We start from the raw sequence: 19,587 nt of genomic DNA on the forward strand, positions 1-19,587 counted from the left end.
TCAAGTTTGTGTGAGCAGAATAGAATCTTTCTTTACTGATGGATTGAGATCGGACATATGTTGCAGATTCTTTAAAGCTTGTGTGAGAAGCATCGAACCATTCTTTATCGATGGCTTGAGATTTGGCATATGTTGCATTCTCTGAAGTTTGTGTGAGCATCATGGAATCATTCTTTATCTGTGGCTTGAGATTCAACATATGTTGCGGATTCTCTGAAGTTTGTGTGAGCAGCATCGAATCATTCTTTATCGGTGGCTTGAGATCCAACACATGTTATGGATTCTCTAAAGCTTGTGTGAGCAACACCCAATAAAGCTTATAAATGTGTCCCAGATCTGAAGCTTGTGTGAGCAGCCTGAATATGTCAGCGTATTTGAGCAAATCAATATCGTGTGTCTGAGTTCAATTTACTAGGGTTCTCCGAGCAAAAATAGAAATGAAACAATATTTAAACGGAAATGAAAGGATTGAAATGATTGGATATGGAATGAATTGTTATATTTGCAAATTTAGCATAGCTTACATATTATTTGATATAAGATGGAATGATTGTATATATATGTATATGTATTTTTGATTTGATTATCATGATATAGTTATCCAAGTGAACTAACCTTTTTGGGTGTATTGTGGAATTGTACATAAAAGTATAACGATGTCAAAAGATGCCATATTAGATACCAATGTATTACAATTGTTTAAATTGTTGTGATGTCAAGGTAAGTTAAGTAAATTTTATTATAAACTTACTAAGCACTCAAAATGCTTACCCTTTGTTTCCCTTTTTCCTTGTAGATTTCTAACTTGTGGAACTTGTCGATCGAATCACCTCAAAGCTCACACTATCCCATTATTGCCTTGGTAGTCTTTTATTCGTTTTGGACTCGGTTATGTGGCATGTACATAGGTGTTAAAATATGTGTAATCTTTAAGTTATTAGTTTGGTTGAACCTTAGTTAATGGTTATACATGTTATATGTGAATATGTTTGGTGATGTATTAAGTTATACATATGGTATATGAATGATAAACATGAATGTGAATTGGTATGGTAAGATGATAAGTTTGAATGGTACGTAAATGTCATGTTGAGTATGAAATGGTATGTTAAATTATGGTAATAAATGGATAAGTGTATGAATGGTATAACTTGAACTAGATTGGTTTGGTACTAATTGTGATGTATTGAATTGGTAATGGTGTTATGCTATGTTTGGTATGCATTTTGGCATGTTTTTATGCAGGGAAGTTAATGATTATGCATTAGTTGTATAAGGCTTGTTTCGGTTTGAATTGAAGAATGTTCTAAGTACCAAATTTATCATTTTTGTCTTGAGGTATCAATACCTCGATGGAAAGTATCGATACTTAAAAAATTTCACCATTTCTTGAAACTTCGAACCTCAAAACAGTATTGATACTGTTATAAGGTACTGATACATTACATAGAGTATCGATACCTTATGACATGTATCGATACTTGTGATTTTTACTCAATTTTCTTCAAACATCGATGTTAAAAATAGTATCGATACCTATTAGGGGTATCGATACCTGCTCAAAAATTTTGAAAGCTTACATTTTGGTCCTACTTCATACTCGGGTCAATATAAGAGCTTCCTTAAGCTCGCTTAAGACTCAAATTTAAATGATTTTTTTTACTATATTAAATGTTTTAGTTGGTTTATTTACAGAGTACTTGTCAGTGAATGCTCCGGTATCGACTATAGCACCCTGTAACTCAAACCCGGTGATCAGGTCGGGCGAGAGGTGTTACAATATTAGTTCAGTTCAATCAAGCTTTTTGAATTTTTTGAACTCTCCATCATAATTCGATATGGTTTAGTTCAATTCTCGATTTTTGCATATTAATTTTTTGTTTTCAATTTTTAGATTTATTTCAACAAAACGAGTTTTGTTTTATAACTTTCAATTTTTTTTGCAAGGTTTTAAATTTATTTTTCTCTATTTTAAATATAAAATATTTATTTTTATATCATGATAATTATAATTAATTATAATTTAAATAAAAATAGAATTTTATTCGTTTCTAGCTAATAATAGTTTTTTAGCTTGCATTTCATAAACCATCTAAACACCTTAGTTTATAGATTTTCGATTTTTCTTGTTTAGGCATTCTAACCAAAATGAGATTTTTTTTTTCAATGAAGTCAATATTGTAAGCTAAGAAACATTTTTTCCCTCTTGTCATCACACCATTTGCAAAAAATAAAAATTGTATCAATCTTTCTCCACTTTTAATTTCACTTCATCACTCAAAAAGGGTATACACAAGTCAAAATCCACACCTATCTCACTTGTTAGTAGCTTTGAGTTTTTATCTTGTTTCACTTCATATTCGAACAGTAGTTAGTTTTGGGAAATGTGCCCATATTGTGATAAACATGTAATTATTTTCTATTTATTTGAACAATGAATAAATAAATAAATTTAATTTCACATTTCACTATTATATCTTTTGTATTTTTGTCTTTTATATTTTGAATGCATAGCGAAATTGTGACAAGCAAATATTAACTCATTGATTGTCTAAGTTCAAACTGATGATAAGTGGCAATGTTTACATTGCAAGAAAGACAACTTACTTCAGTAGATAATCTAAATAAGTCCATAATCCCGTAAAAGAATCGAAGTGAGCATTTGATTCAACTACTAAGAAGGATTATTATGTCGTCTACAATTCCAATTGGGGAGATGGCTAGTCTTGGCTATTGGAGCAATTGACTCCACGGTTAGAGACATAGATGTATTCATTGGTAGAATGATACATTGGACTGGATCCAAGATGAATTAATTCTGAATTCGTTTGTGAATTAATTCACTTGTGACGTTCATGGTGTGATTTACCTAAATCCTAAGTTAGTCACTGACCATGCGTATGCAACTCATGGGCTTTGATATAAGTGGAGGCTTATGCTCTAAAGATGATCGAGCCCATAGCTAGTATGTTGGATATATGACTTGTTTATGGCATGGTTTTACTAGCAACATGGAATTCATAGCTCAATTAAAGAGTTAATGATATCCTTTCATTGGCATTGTGTGAATTGATAAATATAGAACATGGCCATGGGTTGTTTGTTCTCGAACGAGCAATTTGTCGCAGTCATTTGTTGACAGTGATCATATTAATCATTAAGAAGACTATGGTGACAATGAGATAAAATAGGATTGTATTGAGTGAATGGATTTAACTCAAAAGAATCAAGAATATCTTATGAGGGTAACACACACATGACAAGATGAGATGGGGGTAATATTCAAATAAAACCATGAGATGAGAATATCTTGTTTGAGTCAGGGTGATATTCAAATAAAATCATGAGATGGAAGCTTTTCCTCAATGATAATGCTAAGTGGTTTTATACTTTTAAAATGGGCCTAAAAATCTATGTATCTAATAAAAACATGTAAAATCGGTATCTTTCTAATAAAAGAAAATCTTGTTAGTTCTATTTGTTGGATTTAATTAGATAGTGTGACATTAGTTAAAAATACAACATGACATGTTCAATGGATCTATTATAGCTTTAAAAACCTCAAGCTATTGCATTTAGGTAGAAATATGCTCCTAATTCTTTTACTCTTCGTGCATTTGGAATTTAATGCTCCTATTTTTATTTTAAAAAATTTATTCCTTCAACTTTTTTATTTAAAAATTCAAGTCCAATTGTCAACACTGTTAAAATTCTTTTATTAAATTCAAGTTCATTACAAACACCATTTTTTGTTACATGTCTATCAAGTGAGGTTTTTTTTTAATTTCAAAATATCACACTAGTGAATTTAACAGAAGAATTTAGTCGAAATTAACAATTGGACCTAAATTTTGAAATATGAAAAGTACATAGAATAAAAGCATGAGAACTAAATGATACAAATATACAAAGAGTATAGAGACTTAAAGCAAAATTTAACCTTGCATTTAACTATTGCAAAAAAAAAAATTAAAGCTAATATAGGTCAAGTAGATATGCTATGTCACTTAAAAATTGACATTAAAATTTTAGCTTAGCGCCTGATTAATAAACTGAAAAATTAAGTGTTAAAAAATTAAATACTGAATTTTGTAAGCATTGAATTTATATTATAAAACCATTTGATATATGTAATTATTTTGTTTAATAGTAGTAAATCTTGATTTTTGTAAATTCATTATTTCATAATTTTAATCTTATTAATATAGTATTTTTTTTATTTTGAATGGTTTTGGTTAAAAGTTAAAATAATCTACTTACTTATCAATATCATACTCAACACTTTTTTATTGAAAATCTTAAGTAAAAAGTTAATGAATATGGTTATCAAACACAATTAAAAAAATTAAATGTTCAATGAAATGAAATTTTTCAATAACTTATCAACCACACCCTTAATACACATCCTTCCAACTTTTACAAAAATACCAATTTGCTAATTGTTTTTCTAATGCACATAAACATTTACGATCATTTTAAAAATACAGATATGCTATAAATATATATATTACACATTAAACTTGTATAATATTTATATCCAATGGCGAAGTCAAAAATTTATTAATAGGGTTTTAGTATGTTTTAGATATCACTTGCCTTTTATTTATCTTTAATTATTTTTGTTTTAATTTTATCTTTACCCAATAATAACATATTACAAGCACAACTAGTTACGAGTCAGGTGACCCAACTGATCAAGTCAACCCAACCCATGTTTTTTTTGTTTTCAGGTCAACCTAACCCGCCCAAATTTAAATTAAATGATTTTTAAAAATATTTTTATTTAGATTTAATTATAAAATATATAAATATTAATTTAAATTTAAATTTAAATCATACATTTTAATATTTATATTAATATATTAACATTGATATAAAATTATATATTTTATGTTTTTAGAAAGTAATAATATTAATATATTGTTTTAGTAGTAGTACTTTTATTTTATTGTTTTAATATTAATATAAAATTAAATATTATAATATTTTTATTTTATTATATTTTAATATAAATATTTTTAAATAGTAATATTTTATTATATTTTATTTTAAATTATATAGAAATAAAAATGCTAAAAGTAAAATGGTACATTAACAAATAACACTTGTGTTTTAACTCATAGAAAACACATGGTAAGAAGAGCGACATATATCACAATTTTTAACTACCTATCACTTTTATCAGTCATTTTGAAACGTGTTATTTAACATAACACTCCTCTTTTACATCAAACCTACCAAATACGACTTTAGAATTATATTCAAATAATAACTCTATTTCACACCAATAAACTTAGTACATCTTTTTATTTCAAACCATAATTCTATTTTAAAATTAGCACAATTTTTTAATTAATAATTTTAATTATAATTATTTTTAAATGTATAATTATCACAACTTTAATTTTATTTCAATTTTTTTAGTAATAATTCTAAATTAAATATTATAATTATTTTTAATATAAATTTAATAATATAATGAAATTTTTTTCCAAACCTATACCTTTATATATTATACATTACAGATTATAGATTAATGGGTTTACTTATTTTATTATACATTAAAAATGAGTATTTCTTTTTGTTAAAGTTTATATGGTCTTAGTATGACTCTAGAATAAGAATATTGCTTATATTTCTATTAATTACTGTATATTAAAATGTTTTGTCCAATTTTGCGTGTGGGATAGGTATAGGAAAGTCCAAACACAAACATGCACCACATGGGTTCAATAAAATATCAATTTTATGCTTTTAACTAAATCACTTCATTATTTACTTTGATTATCACTTTGGAGTGAGTTTGGATAGGTGGTTTATCTACTGTTAATGTAAAAATAGTGGTGACAGTGAGATTAGATACTATAATGATATTATAGCGTGAGACAAAAAATAAGTTAAACGCACCGCACCCACCGTCTATCTAAACTCACCCTTAGTAGTAACATTTTATTATGATAGTTAGGTATTTGATAATGACATTTAATATCAATTAAATTTAGTGTTGATTCGGATAAATTTTTTAAATAGAGATAAAACTCTTCCTAGCAGACTATTTTCTTATTAAAATTTAAAATTTTATTTAAGACAAATTAAGCTTCTTATTAAGTATTTATATCCTATTTTTACTCTCTTTTTTTATGTATGTATAACATTTAAATATAATTATCTGGTATCCGATAATCATATTAAATCTTAATTAAATATTTTCGATAATTACTTTTTCATTCACGATAGTAACACTCAAAATCTTACTTATATCCATCTTTACCCCCCCCCCCCAACTCTATATATAACCTCCACTTATCTAATATCACCATAAGCTCAGCTTCATTGTCTACAACACTAATCAAAATCCCCCTCCAAAAATAGAAATAACAATAAAACCCTCTTTCTGTCTCTTTGTCTCTTAGATTCCAACCCTTTCTTCTCCCAAAATCAACGGAAGTTTACGAGAGAGGTTTCTTCTCCATATCTGAAAGTGGTCACCAAATTGAAGAAGTGATGGACGTAAGGAAAGGTCAGTGGACTGAAGAAGAAGACTCCATGCTCAAGGCTTATGTCACTCTTCACGGTGAAGGTCGCTGGAATTCCGCCGCTCGTTTCTCAGGTATTTCATAGTTTCTCCCGCCATTTATTTATGCATCTTTTTGGAGTTTTCTTACTTGTATAAATTGTAACTATGTTACAGGGTTAAGAAGAACAGGGAAAAGTTGCAGATTGAGATGGCTGAATTACTTGAGACCTGCTGTTAGACGAGGCAGCATCACCCTTGAAGAACAATTATTGATTATTCAACTCCATTCTATTTGGGGCAACAGGTTTATTATTATTATTATTTGTGAATTCAATAAACATATATATATGGTGGGGTTTTTGTGAATTTGACTAAGTTTGAGCATGGAACCCTGTTTAAGGTGGTCGAAGATTGCCGAACACTTGCCTGGAAGGACAGACAATGAAATAAAGAACTACTGGAGAACCAAAGTCCAGAAACAGGCAAAGAAGCTTGAATGCGACGTTAACAGCCCCAAATTCAGGGACGCCTTGCGTTACGAGTATACCCCTCGTTTAATAGAACAGATCAGCCGTGCTAAACACGAGTCACCCTCTGGTCAATTGACCTATGGAAACGAAACTGAGTCGGTCCAGGTCGACCAGATTCTCCTACCTGAGTCTTCGTCGGAAACCCAAGTCACATACGGTTCAACTGTAGCAGAGACATGGGGTATAGATGAGCAGAGCAATGGCAATGGTTGGCTTGGTGGTGGAGATTACTGGATGGAGAGTGAGTGGTGTGAAGAGAATATTTGGTTCTTACAACAGCAGCTTTATGATGATGAGGATGATGTGATCTAATCAGATTAATCATATATATGAATAAACCAAAGTAAAAAAATGAAAGGGTTTCTTTTGGAGATTCTGTTCTCGAATGGACTCTTTTTCATATGGAAATTCACTACTTTTTGGAATGTAAATATTTCACTCAACAATCAAAAAAGAAAATGCCTGGCATCATCACGACAAATAATAATATTCTCTACTTTACGATTACAACAGTTTAGTTTTGGTTAAATTCCCATTACATTAATTTACTCAATTTTTTTTGCGGAGATTAATAGTAAGAGTGTTTAGGGGTGAGCATTCGATCGAATCGAATCGAAAATTTTCGAGTTAATCGAGTTTTCGAATCTCATTTTATCATCCTAACTTTATTTGAAGTTTTTTCAAATCGAGTCGAGTGAGATGGAATTCGAATCGAATCAAATCGAATATATTTGTTCGAGTTAAATTTTAAAAAATAATTTTGGATCCTTGTAACCATTGTCACCCATCATAATAAAATTTGTACACCTTAATCAAATTTTTTATTAACTTTCATCACTTCATAATTTATTTATTAATTTTTTATATATTGGTTAGCTTTTTTGCTTGTTTAGTTGTTTCAATTATCTTCAGATTCTTGTTACTATATATTTTAGAATTAAAAAATATATTAAATGTAAAAATATGATTTTTTAATAAAATTTATTTTAAAAATAAAATGTGAAATTGATACCAATATAAAATTTTAACACGAATATTTTATGGCATAATTAATAATTCAATTTTAATATAAATATTCAATATGACTAAACAATTTAATAATATAAGTAACATAAAATGTGAAATTTAATTTAATAATATAAATAAATTTATTACTATTTATGTTTAGTGATTTTTTTTGGATAATTTTGATTTTTTATTTGAGAGTAAAGGGTGAGAAGTAAAAGTTTAGGGGAAAAATAAAAAAGTTTTGGGAATAAAAGTTTGAGGGAAAGTAAATAGGGGAGTAAAATTTTGGAGGTAAAATATTTAAAAAAAATTGGAGAGGGAGGGTTTGGGATAGATAAGAGGTGAGATGGGAAGGGAATAAAAGTTTTAGGGAAAAAGTGGGAGGGATTAAAAATTTGGGGGGAAAATAAAAGGTTTTGAGGGTTTTTGGGATTAAAATTTTGAGAAAAAATAAATGGGAGAGTAAAATTTTGGTGGGAAATGGATTTTGGGTAGATTGAGGGGTTGGGAGGGGAGGGGGGTAAAAGTTTTCGGGGGAAAGTGGGAAGGAGTAAAAGTTTTGAGGGAAAAGTAAAAAGGTTTGGGAGTTTGGGGTAAAAATGTAAAATATTATAGTTTGATATTCGAATTATTCGAATTATTCGAGTTATTCGAATTCGAAAACTCAACTCGATTCGAACTCGAAATTCGAAAAAAAATTCAAGTTGATTTGAATAACTCGATTAACTCGAATAACTCGATTCGTTTAACTAGAAATTCGAATTTTTTTCGATTTTTTCGAGTCGAATCGAGTTTTGCTCACCCCTAGGAGTGTTCAAACTTCGGTTAAAATCGAATTAATCAACTAAATCAATCTAATTCAGTTAATCAATTTGGTTCAGTCGGAGATCAGTTAAAGGGATTTTGGAATTTCAATTAACTGTTAATTTAGTTCAAAATCGGATAATTAATAGAATTAACCGAACTTAATAAATAATTAGGCTATTACTAATTCAGATAATTCGGTCAAATGAATATTATCAAATTTTTTTATGTTTTATACTTGTTTTAACAAAAAAAACATATAAATTTTGGTTAATTTGGTTAACCGACCGAATTAACCGAAATATTCCGGTTCAGTTAAGTTTTTTTTTCAAAATTTCGGTTCGATTAATGGTGAAAGGATTAAAAAGTTTGGTTAATTCGATTAATACTAGTCTAGTTTAGTTATTTGAACACGCCTACTGTTTGAGCTGAAGTAACATTTAAAACCCTCTTAATGACGACTCCAGTTTAAATCTTGATCAAGCAATAATGGTTAAATTCATTAAATTTTGCTATTTCCAAAATTTGATGCAACAAATATATTGCATACATAATATCATATCAGCTTATTATTTTCACATATTACTCATAAAAAAAATACATTTAATGTATTTAATGGTTGACATATGCGTAAAGAGAAATTCAAAAAGTTCAAGACTAAGAATAATCTGGTTAGAGAACATGGATTACATCTACAACATTACACATAGCGCAAGAATAAAAATAGAATTTAACCAAACAAATTTAACTATTACTGTTTGGGTTAGACTAAAACTTCTAAATTGGAAAATTAAAGAAACTAAAACGGACTTATTCAAAAAGTATAATAACTAAAATTGATCAGATTAAATTATGAAACTAAATTCATAACTTACATAGAATATGAGATTAGTAACAAATTTGGGTAAACTACACCGGAAGTCACCTTAAAATAGTATCGTTCCTATTTTGGTCACTTTACAATACTTTTTGTTAATATAATTTACTCTAATTAAGATAATTGTTCGAATTGGTCACTGCCATTAAAATTTTCATTAATCAACTAACGGACTACTGACGTGACACATTAACCAATTGAATGACATTTTCTTAGCTAGTTATATTCAGGACCTAATATGATTTTCTTGTTTTTTTTTAATAAAAATTTCATTCGTTCGTACGTAAATCATTACAATAAAAAAATTATAAATATTACAATACATTAGAAATTAAGTCCAAAGAAATACATATAAAAATAAACATGAACGTTTGGTTGAAAGTCAAATTATACCAAAACAAAATACGGATTGGTACGTCGGATCTGACATTGACGATTGTATCCCTTAAAAAACCTATAAAATCTCATAAATAAAACATTAACGCCATGTTTGGTTTGGTGTATTGGCTATGCCAATACACCCCTAATCGGTGGGCCCCACCTAATCCCCCTTTAATCCGCCGTTTGGTTCAATGTATTGCTAATCCCCCTCTAATCTGTTACTTTCCTAATCGGTGAAAACCACCGATTTCTATTCCCCCTCTTTTCCCCAGATTAGGTGACGCTTCAGCAAAGCCTCCCTGTTTTACCCTCCCCGATCCCCTTTGTTTCTCTTCTGTTCCTTCTAGCTTCATCCGATTTGCTTCCTTGTTTCTTTGCTTTTCATTTCTGCCGATTTACCCTCCCAGTTTCTTTTCATCCGATTTTCTTTTCTTTTCTTTTCTGCCGATTTGCTCCCCCCGTTTCTTTTCTTTTCTTTTTCGGCCGATTTGCTCAGTTTCTGTCGATTTGCGTCATCGGTTAGTTTTCCTAACCCGATAGAATAATATCCGTTTCTCAAGTTTGATTGCTATTTTTGCTTGTAGCATTTTTTATTTTTTATTTTTTTTAGTTCTGACCTTTTCTTTAGATAAAATTGCTTTTGTGTTTGATACGTGTGATTTTTTTTTGTTAATTAGCTTGGAGAAGAGCTTGGAGATATTTATGATATAGAATTGCTTCGTGTTTTCCTCCAAGGTTTATCTTGCTACAGACCTGCTTCTTTTTCTGAGTTCATTTGGTTTGATGTTGAGCAATTAGACTATGTATTCCCCTTATTCTAGATTTCATGTTTACATTTCTGATGAGATATTTTCTTTGATATCCATTTTGCAATTGCATTATGCTCTTGATGGAACAATTTGGTCTTTTGCCTTGAGTTTGCTTTATTGTCATCCCATTATCTTCATATGTAAATATGACCTGCTTTGTATGTTTGAAAACTTGACCCTTTGACTGAGGTCTGGTAAATCCACAGTTTTTTTTTTGGATGGAGCATATGGGATTGTCTAAGTTCTAATCCTCAATAATTGATTAGTGACCCAGAAAACTTTAGTTCAAGAAAATATACAATGGAGGGTTGAAGCTTTGTCCTCCTAGGCCTGGTTATTCTATTATAAGTTCTGGTTTCATTTTTGTCTGTTTCCTTTAACAAGTTGGCAACTCATGGACAAGATAAAAGGGAAACTGGGCGAAATTTGCAATATAACCAATGTAGAAAAATAGTTTTGATCATATAGCTACCTATTATACAAATTCTTTGAATGAAACTTTTATAATTTTCAAAGAAGCATACTAAACAGATTAGCTTTGTTTTAGACTTTTAAAGAATATTGTCAACTTTGCTACGGTCACAGTGTGTGGGTAAAGACCATTATATTGAATCTGCATTTCTAACTAGTTTCCTCCGACACACTAGATTTGCTGGAGTGGATTATTAATGATCAAAAACTTTACAGGTTGCCGTAAGCTTGTGGGTTGCTGCTGTTATTGGAAGTCGGTGCAACTTTTTGACTGTTTTGTACATTGGTAAGAAATTTTATTAAATTATCTTGCATTAATAGCATGGTAGTTCCATAGAAGGGGAAAAAAAGCATGGTAATACTCTAATGTTTGGTTGTCTACTATGTTACTCGGACTTCGGTGTGAGTGGCAGATTTGGGTATGTATCTAACACAGATATGTTCAATTCTTTCTTAGTTTTTCCATATATTTGGAGGGTTCTTGAAGGGGGGTATATCCTTGTACCCTTGTCCAAAAATGTGCTGGACACGGGTGGTTCAAGAAAAACGAAAAGTCAGAACAACATAGGTTGTCTGTACCATACTGTCTTATGCCGAAAATATTCTGTTTATGGAACCCACCTTTGGTTCATTAGTCCAATAAATTTAGTATTGCTCAATGCCTGCGAAATGATTATCTAGTTGTATTTACTTATTTATCTTGGTTGACTTGAGCATAGCCATGAATGTTAGCTTTATGCATTGAACAAACACTTGCCCTTTCTCTTTTTGCATTCGAAATTTTTACCTAAGATAATTGTTGCCTTACGGACATAGGCCATGGCCCCCAACTAAACAAGTAAACCCATTGCAAAAATGATTTTGTTCTGTCAAGTTGGAACCGAGGTTTCCAAGATTTATCAAGTGTAATTGGTGACTGATTTTTCCAAAGTGGGAATCTAGCATTGAACTTTTATTTATTTCAGTCAAGTAATTGGGTGGATTTACCATTAAAAGGACAGCTAGAATAAATTGAACTAGGTATAAGCATGTTGAAGTTCGGTGTTAAACATTTTATTTGCTGATTTTTGGAACTTGGCTTGTTCTCTGTTTTAGCTAATGGGATTCTTGCTGCTTGCATAAATTGTTATTTGCTATTTCTGAATTAGGGGATGTTGAGTCAGTTTTAAAATTACACTATTTGATCTGCACTAACTTCTAAGAGATAAAGGAAGTTAAAATTTAAGCTTATGCTTTGTGCCTCTATGCACTTATTCTGTGGTGGTTATATAGACTTCTTAACAAAATGGCAATTATTGTGGTGTTTTTAAAGTCCCAAAATGGCAATTAGCCTAATTGCAATTATACTATGTAAACCTAGAATCTAATTTTAAAAAATAAAAATAAACATGCAAGTTTCTTAACAAAAATATGATAAGCCGACAATTGTAGAAACCCCTTATATCATAGGCTTAGTATGATTTGATTTTCCTAAAAGAAGTAATAATTCCTCGTTGCAACTACTTAAATCATTATATCATATAGATTGGGATAAGAGTATGATTTCAAGAGCATGTGTTTTGAACAAAGGCCATGATAATACAAAGGAAAAAGTCAGCCATTAAAATCAAACAAGTAATTAATTTCATCAAAGAGCATTCAAAAAAAGCATTCAAATTGGCTTTCAAAAAAATTGTAAAAGCATTCGAGAAAACTTGTAAAAGCAAGTAATTAATTTCATTAAAATACCTTTCCTTTAATTAATTTTCATGCCCTTCATGATGTTTTAGGGTGAAAGAGTTTGTAATCTATTTCTAAAGCTAAATTATCATTATATTTTTCTTTATATGACATTTCACCGACCAAAGTAAGCTAATTGACTGATATATATATATATATCTAAATAACATTAAACCAACAATTAAACCAACAATTATACATACACCAACAATGTTTTTTAGGGTAAATAACATTAAACCAACAATTATACGTACACCAACAATGTTTTTTAGGGACAATAACATTAAACCAACAAGTAATTTTAGGTCAATTATACATACACCAACAATTAATTTTAGGTCAATTATACATGCTTTATAATTTCTTTATTGTTTGGGTGATTCATAAAGAAATGAAATTAAAGTTGCAACGATATCATTTAGTATCAACTATTTTGCTTCGTGTGTTCTAAATTTGTATTGTTTATTTTTATTTTATAATGTGTAATTGCAACTTCAATTCATTGATAGTGTGTGTTATAATTTTAATATGTTGCAGTAATGGCTCGTCTGCCTTTAATTGCACAAAGTGTGAGGCGTAAAAGAATTGGTCTTGCTTTGACATTATGGTTGGAAATCTGTAGAATTGCGATTTGGTTCTTGTTTAGAATGGGTGCCAGCCTTAGCCTACAGACTTATCAACCAAGGATTAGGTCCTACACCTTAGATTTTTATGCAAAACGGGATTATGTGAAGAGGCTTGTCTATGCTAGTGACGAGACTTGTATTGAACAAGTTAGGATGAATAGAACTGCCTTTTGTACACTATGTGAGATGTTAGAATCGATAGGGGGATTGAAGTCGTCAAGGTTCATGCTTGTTGATGAGCAAGTAGCAATGTTTTTACATATCATCTCCCATCACCTGAAAAATCGAGTTATCAAGCATCACTTTAGAAGGTCCGGGGAAACTGTAAGCAGAGCATTTCATAGTGTTTTAGATGCTGTCATACGCTTACAAGATGTCTTATTTAAAAAGCCAGAGCCAATTACAGCCGACTCTTCTGACACAAGGTGGAAATGGTTTAAGGTAGTAGACTGAGTTTTAGATATAGCTTGTACAACATTTTTAGTTGACTTAGATTTAAATTAGTATTCTAACACAAGGTTTTATATCATGTGATATAGAATTGCTTAGGTGCTCTTGATGGAACCCACATAAAGATTAGGGTGCCAACAGCTGATAAACCTAGATATCGAACTCGAAAAGGTGACATAGCAACAAATATGCTAGGTGTTTGTACACCTGATATGCAATTTGTTTATGTTCTTCCTGGTTGGGAAGGTTCAGTTGCCGATGGACGGGTGCTCCAAGATGCCATCAGTAGAAGACATGGACTTAAAGTTCCTCATGGTACAGTGTATACTTAGAGGAATTTGAATTACTCATTAAGATCAAACTTTGTTTGATGAATTAATCATTTTTTAGCAAATTTATTTTATAGGTTGTTATTATCTAGTTGATGCTGGATACACAAATTGTGAGGGATTTCTTGCACCATTTAGAGGACAGCGATATCATCTGAACGAGTGGCGTCAGGGTTATCAGCCAAGTTCTCCGCAAGAGTTTTTTAATATGAAACATGCCTCAGCACGTAATGTCATTGAAAGATGCTTTGGCTTATTAAAACTTAGATGGGGAATACTTAGGAGTCCATCGTTTTATCCTGTAAGGGTGCACAATAGAATTATTATTGCATGTTGTTTGCTCCATAATTTTATTCGAACCCATATGAGTATTGATCCCATTGAAGCGGAGGTGGGAGAAGGATTACCTACTAATGTGGTGGATGACGATGAACCGAATATCACAAATATTCATCCATCGGATGCTTGGGCAACTTGGAGGATGGAACTAGCCAACCAAATGTTCGATGAATGGCAAGCATCTAGAAATTAGTTAGGTTTAGGGACAAATTCAGTTTGAATTGATTTGTTGATGTTTTTTTATGTATAAACTTTGTGAAACTTTGGTGGTCTTTATGAAACTTTATGAAACTTTGTTGAATTATAATGTAATTATCTTTTCATTAAGCATGTGTTATAAATTTAAATTTAGTATTGAACTACCGATATAATATTATAAACTGTTCACCCAACAATTAAATGATATTCAAAATAGTAAATAATGTTAATTTGTTTTTTTTTTTAAGAACAATATGTCAGGTGTTCCACCAACGGGTGCTTCTTCTCAAGCTTCTCGAGGAAGCAAAAGAAAATGGGTTCCAGAGGAGGATGCAGCCTTGGTTTCTTGCATGGTGGATTTGCACAATGTAGGAACATTTAATGCTGATACCGGGTTCAAAGCCGGTTATTTGAACGAGCTAGAGAAAATGCTAGAAAAGGCTTTACCAAGAGCAATGTTGAAGGCGAAACCAAATATTGAATCTCGGATTAGGTGCCTAAAAAGGGAATGGTCAGTCGTCTACGACATGCTTAATGGCCAAAACAACAGTGGTTTTGGTTGGGACGAGCATAGGCAGCTCGTTGTTGCTGAAGATGGAGTTTGGGAATCCTATGTAAAGGTAAAATGTATTTCAAGTATTTATTTGTTTTTTTACAAAACTTATAACTAATATGATTTCCTCATGTTTTTTAGAGTCACAAAGAAGCCTCTCAGTTCAGACATCGTTCTTTCCCTTACTACAACCAGCTTACTGCCATATACGCAAGAGATCGGGCGACTGGGAAAGACGCTCAAACAGCTGCTGATGTTCTTGAAGAAATACATGCTGAGGATGATCGTACTACAGATATGAATGAAGAGAGAAACACATTCTATGACTGCGAAGCTGACGTCTCTTTAGACGACATGGATGTTTCCGGTATGGATCCGCGAGGAGATAGAGATCAAGGGGGTTCCTCATCTTCAAACAAGAGAAAAAAGAAATATGATGCTCGTGATAATGTGTATGCTTCATTTGAGGAGGCTGCCACCTTGTTGGGGGAAAAAATCCAGGCCGTTGGCGATCAAATCAGTAGGACTATGGCCTCCGAGGTGGTAGTTCAGCAGAAGTCTGAAGAAAAGATGGAAGAGAAAGCTTCAAATTTATATTCAGCCTTATGGTCAATTGAAGGTTTAACCGACGATCAGCGGTATGATGCTTTGAGTAAAATTCCCGATCATCCAACTCAAATGATCGTTTTCTTCAGTTTACCTTCTGTTGCCCGATTGGAATGGGTCAGAAGATTTCTTTCTCACCATTAAATATCAATGTTCAAACTTTTTGATGTTGTAAAACTTTTGAACATATTGATTATGATGTACAATTTCATTTTCATCTAACTTTTTCTTAGTATAAGTTAATTATGTTTATGTAGAATATAATTTTCAAGTTATATATTTAATAATAATTATGTTAATTTATATTTTACAGTATCATATATTATGATTTGAGTAAATTAATATAAGAATATTAATTATTAAGAATTTTTTTAAATTATATAGTTTAATTAAAATATATTTAATAATAATTATGTTAATTTATATTTTACAGTATCATATATTATGATTTGAGTAAATTAATATAAGAATATTAATTATTAAGAATTTTATTAAATTATATATTTTAATTAAAATATATTTAATAATAATTATGTTAATTTATATTTTACAGTATCATATATTATGATTTCAGTAAATTAATATAAGAATATTAATTATTAAGAATTTTATTAAATTATATATTTTAATTAAAATATATTCAATAATAATTATGTTTAAATATGATTAAATTATTTATTATTGATAATAAAAATCTTATTATAATTTAAATAACAATAACAATAATCATTTACCAAAACAAATTTATGCTAAGGGTATTCTAGTCATTTTAGTTTTTTCTATTATGCTATTACACCTCTATTCCATTCAACCAAACACAAGATTACTATTACGCCTCTATTCCATTACATTCAACCAAACAGTGGATTAGCTATTACACCTCTAATCCAATACACCTCTAATCCCAATACACCTCTAATCCAATACGCCTCTAATCCAATACAGCGAACCAAACGTGCCCTAAATCTTCATATCAAATGTAGAAAAAAAGGAGCCGGTTCAATTTCAAAAATTTGAGTTACTACGAACTCGAGAATGCTAAGTCGCGAATGACTCGAAAAAACACGAGTCCTCATTAACTCAAAAATGACTTCTAAGGAGGAGTCAAGGGTCAAAGTCCCAAGAAAATTATTATTTCGAGCAGCACATCCCTCCCATGCCAAAAAAAAAGGAGGGTGGTTGGTGAAAGGTGAGGACACGACAATGGAGGTGGGAGAAGGTGACAAAAAAAGAAGAAGAAGAAAATGAGGAGTGAGTGAGAAAGGGATGGGAAAGAATGAGGCCAAAGAGCAACCCCGACCGAAAAAAAAATGACGACCAAAAGAAAAACCCCTACTAATCGAAATTTAGAACATATCAATATGAAGTTTACGGAGTATATTTGAATTTTGTTATTCTTAACTTATCAAAATTTCTTTCAAAATGCTTATAAGAATTAAAAATAAGTATTCACTTATATAAAACAGTGGTTAAAATTTTTGTAGACATCAATTTGACACGAGTTCAAGTCCTATGATTCCATCCCCATCCCTACCCCTAATATTGTATAAAAAAACTAAAAAGAAATTCAAGCTATAGGCCATTAATCTGCCCCTAAAAATTCTAAATGGGCCTCTAGAATGGGCTTCAATTGATGAGGTTGAGTTGAAGCCTGATCTCGAGGTTCCAAAGTAAAATGAGCTTCCGATTCATTTCCAGTATTTTTACGTTCTTTTTAAAGAACAAGAAAATTTAAAATGGAGAATTACGCCTTATTAATTAATTAGATTCTAAAAAATTATAAATTTATAAAAATTATTCCAAAATAAAATATTTAATTAGATTTAGAGAATTATAAAAATATTAAAAAATCATTCATATATATGAAAATTATATAATATTACATGAATACTATAAAAATTTATAAATTATAAAAATTTTAAATAGATATAAACTATAGAACTTCATAGAAATTATATTAAAATTATTAAAATGGTAAATAATATATAAAAAAATATAAATAAATTTTGTTGTTACGAAGGTTCGGATTTGATTTTGGTAATAAGGAAATGGGGGATTAAAATGTGATAGTGATTGGAGTTATAATGGGGTACCTAAGGAGTTTGAAAGACAATGAATTTAGTGTTTGGTGGCTTTAAGGATATAGGTGATCGGACTTGTATGGAGTGTTGAGTAAAGGGTTTGAGAGATAGTGTTTGGTGACTTCAAGATTTAGGTGATTAGGCTTGTACGGGGTGCCAAGCAATGAATGTTGATTTTTATCGGGGTTTAATTGATTGTCGACTTTTGATTAACAACCCAATTGATTGTGCTTTTCGATCATAAGCTCAATTGAATTTTTAAAAAATATTTTTAGGGGCTTTTTTATCCAATAATATAAAAATAATTATTAATTACGAAAAAGGTGTGAGAAATAGATTAATTACGAAAATAGTCATTTGTTACAGTGTTCTGACGGTGCCGCCTAACATATCTTCCCACCACATTATTTATAATCTCTTTTCAATTATTTAATAAAATTCAGCAATTTTCCATATCATTGACATATAATATTGGTAATTTTTTTTATCTTGAATCCTAAAACATGAACATCGAATCTTAAACCTTAAATCTCAAATCAAAAACGCTAAACCTTAAACATAGAATCCCAAACTCCAACATGGAACCCTAAACCCTAATCTTAAACCCCAAACTCGAACTTGAACCCTGAACTTTGTTTTAGGATTTAGAATTTAAATTGAAATTCAAATTTAAGATTCGAGATTCAAGATTCGATTGAAATGATATGATAAAAAGAATTCATAAAATAATTTTTTTCGAGTTGTTTTTTCCCTAAAATTTTCCAATCTCCCACTCAAATTCAGTACGGTCCATTTCTACCCAACACAAGTCATCAAAATGGATTATACATACTCGAATTTTAGAGTAGATATCGTAAAAAAATAAAATTACAAATCATAAATATATAATAAATAAATAAATAAAACAGAGCTGACAACATGAAGTAAGAGCATATGTTAATTCACATATGCTTTGGGACACTTGAAGAGACAAGTGGCATGTTATTTTGTCTTTTTGACCTTTGCCTAACAGTTGCAACATGGGATGGTTACCTCATACTCTGCAAAATCATGGCATTTTCCTGGACACCACTAAACTAGACTAGGCCCAGTTTCTGTACTCCATCCATAGTTCAAATGTCCCTTATTCATAAATTCACATGATTCATACATTATAATCTTGTTAGGACTTTATATTTTTCTTGAATTCTTTCAAATATTGGAATTCAATATTCATGTAAATAAGAGGGATGTAATTTTAAAGAATGGAAAGTTTTAATATATATATATATATATCTCCAACAGGAGTA

The 19,587-nt window shown here is 30.3% G+C and overlaps 1 protein-coding gene across 1 annotated transcript; it reads left to right on the plus strand.

Annotated features, from left to right (window-relative positions):
- Positions 1 to 6,320: 6,320 nt before the first annotated feature.
- On the plus strand, positions 6,321 to 7,555 carry LOC107947544 (transcription factor MYB108). The gene is made up of 3 exons (XM_016882162.2): positions 6,321 to 6,610; positions 6,692 to 6,821; positions 6,918 to 7,555. Exons 1-3 carry the CDS (start codon positions 6,505 to 6,507, stop codon positions 7,357 to 7,359), a joined length of 678 nt encoding a protein of 225 aa, XP_016737651.2. The 5' UTR covers positions 6,321 to 6,504; the 3' UTR covers positions 7,360 to 7,555.
- The last annotated feature ends 12,032 nt before the right edge of the window (positions 7,556 to 19,587 follow it).

Source organism: Gossypium hirsutum, chromosome D12, assembly GCF_007990345.1.
Source record: "Gossypium hirsutum isolate 1008001.06 chromosome D12, Gossypium_hirsutum_v2.1, whole genome shotgun sequence".
Classification (NCBI taxonomy): domain Eukaryota; kingdom Viridiplantae; phylum Streptophyta; class Magnoliopsida; order Malvales; family Malvaceae; genus Gossypium; species Gossypium hirsutum.

Excerpts from the sequence above, each read along its gene's own strand:
- LOC107947544 (XM_016882162.2), top strand. The coding sequence starts at position 6,505 with ATGGACGTAAGGAAAGGTCAGTGGACTGAAGAAGAAGACTCCATGCTC. Across the intron at positions 6,611-6,691 it reads TTCCGCCGCTCGTTTCTCAG|GGTTAAGAAGAACAGGGAAA; the intron begins GTATTTCATAGT and ends ACTATGTTACAG. Across the intron at positions 6,822-6,917 it reads CATTCTATTTGGGGCAACAG|GTGGTCGAAGATTGCCGAAC; the intron begins GTTTATTATTAT and ends ACCCTGTTTAAG.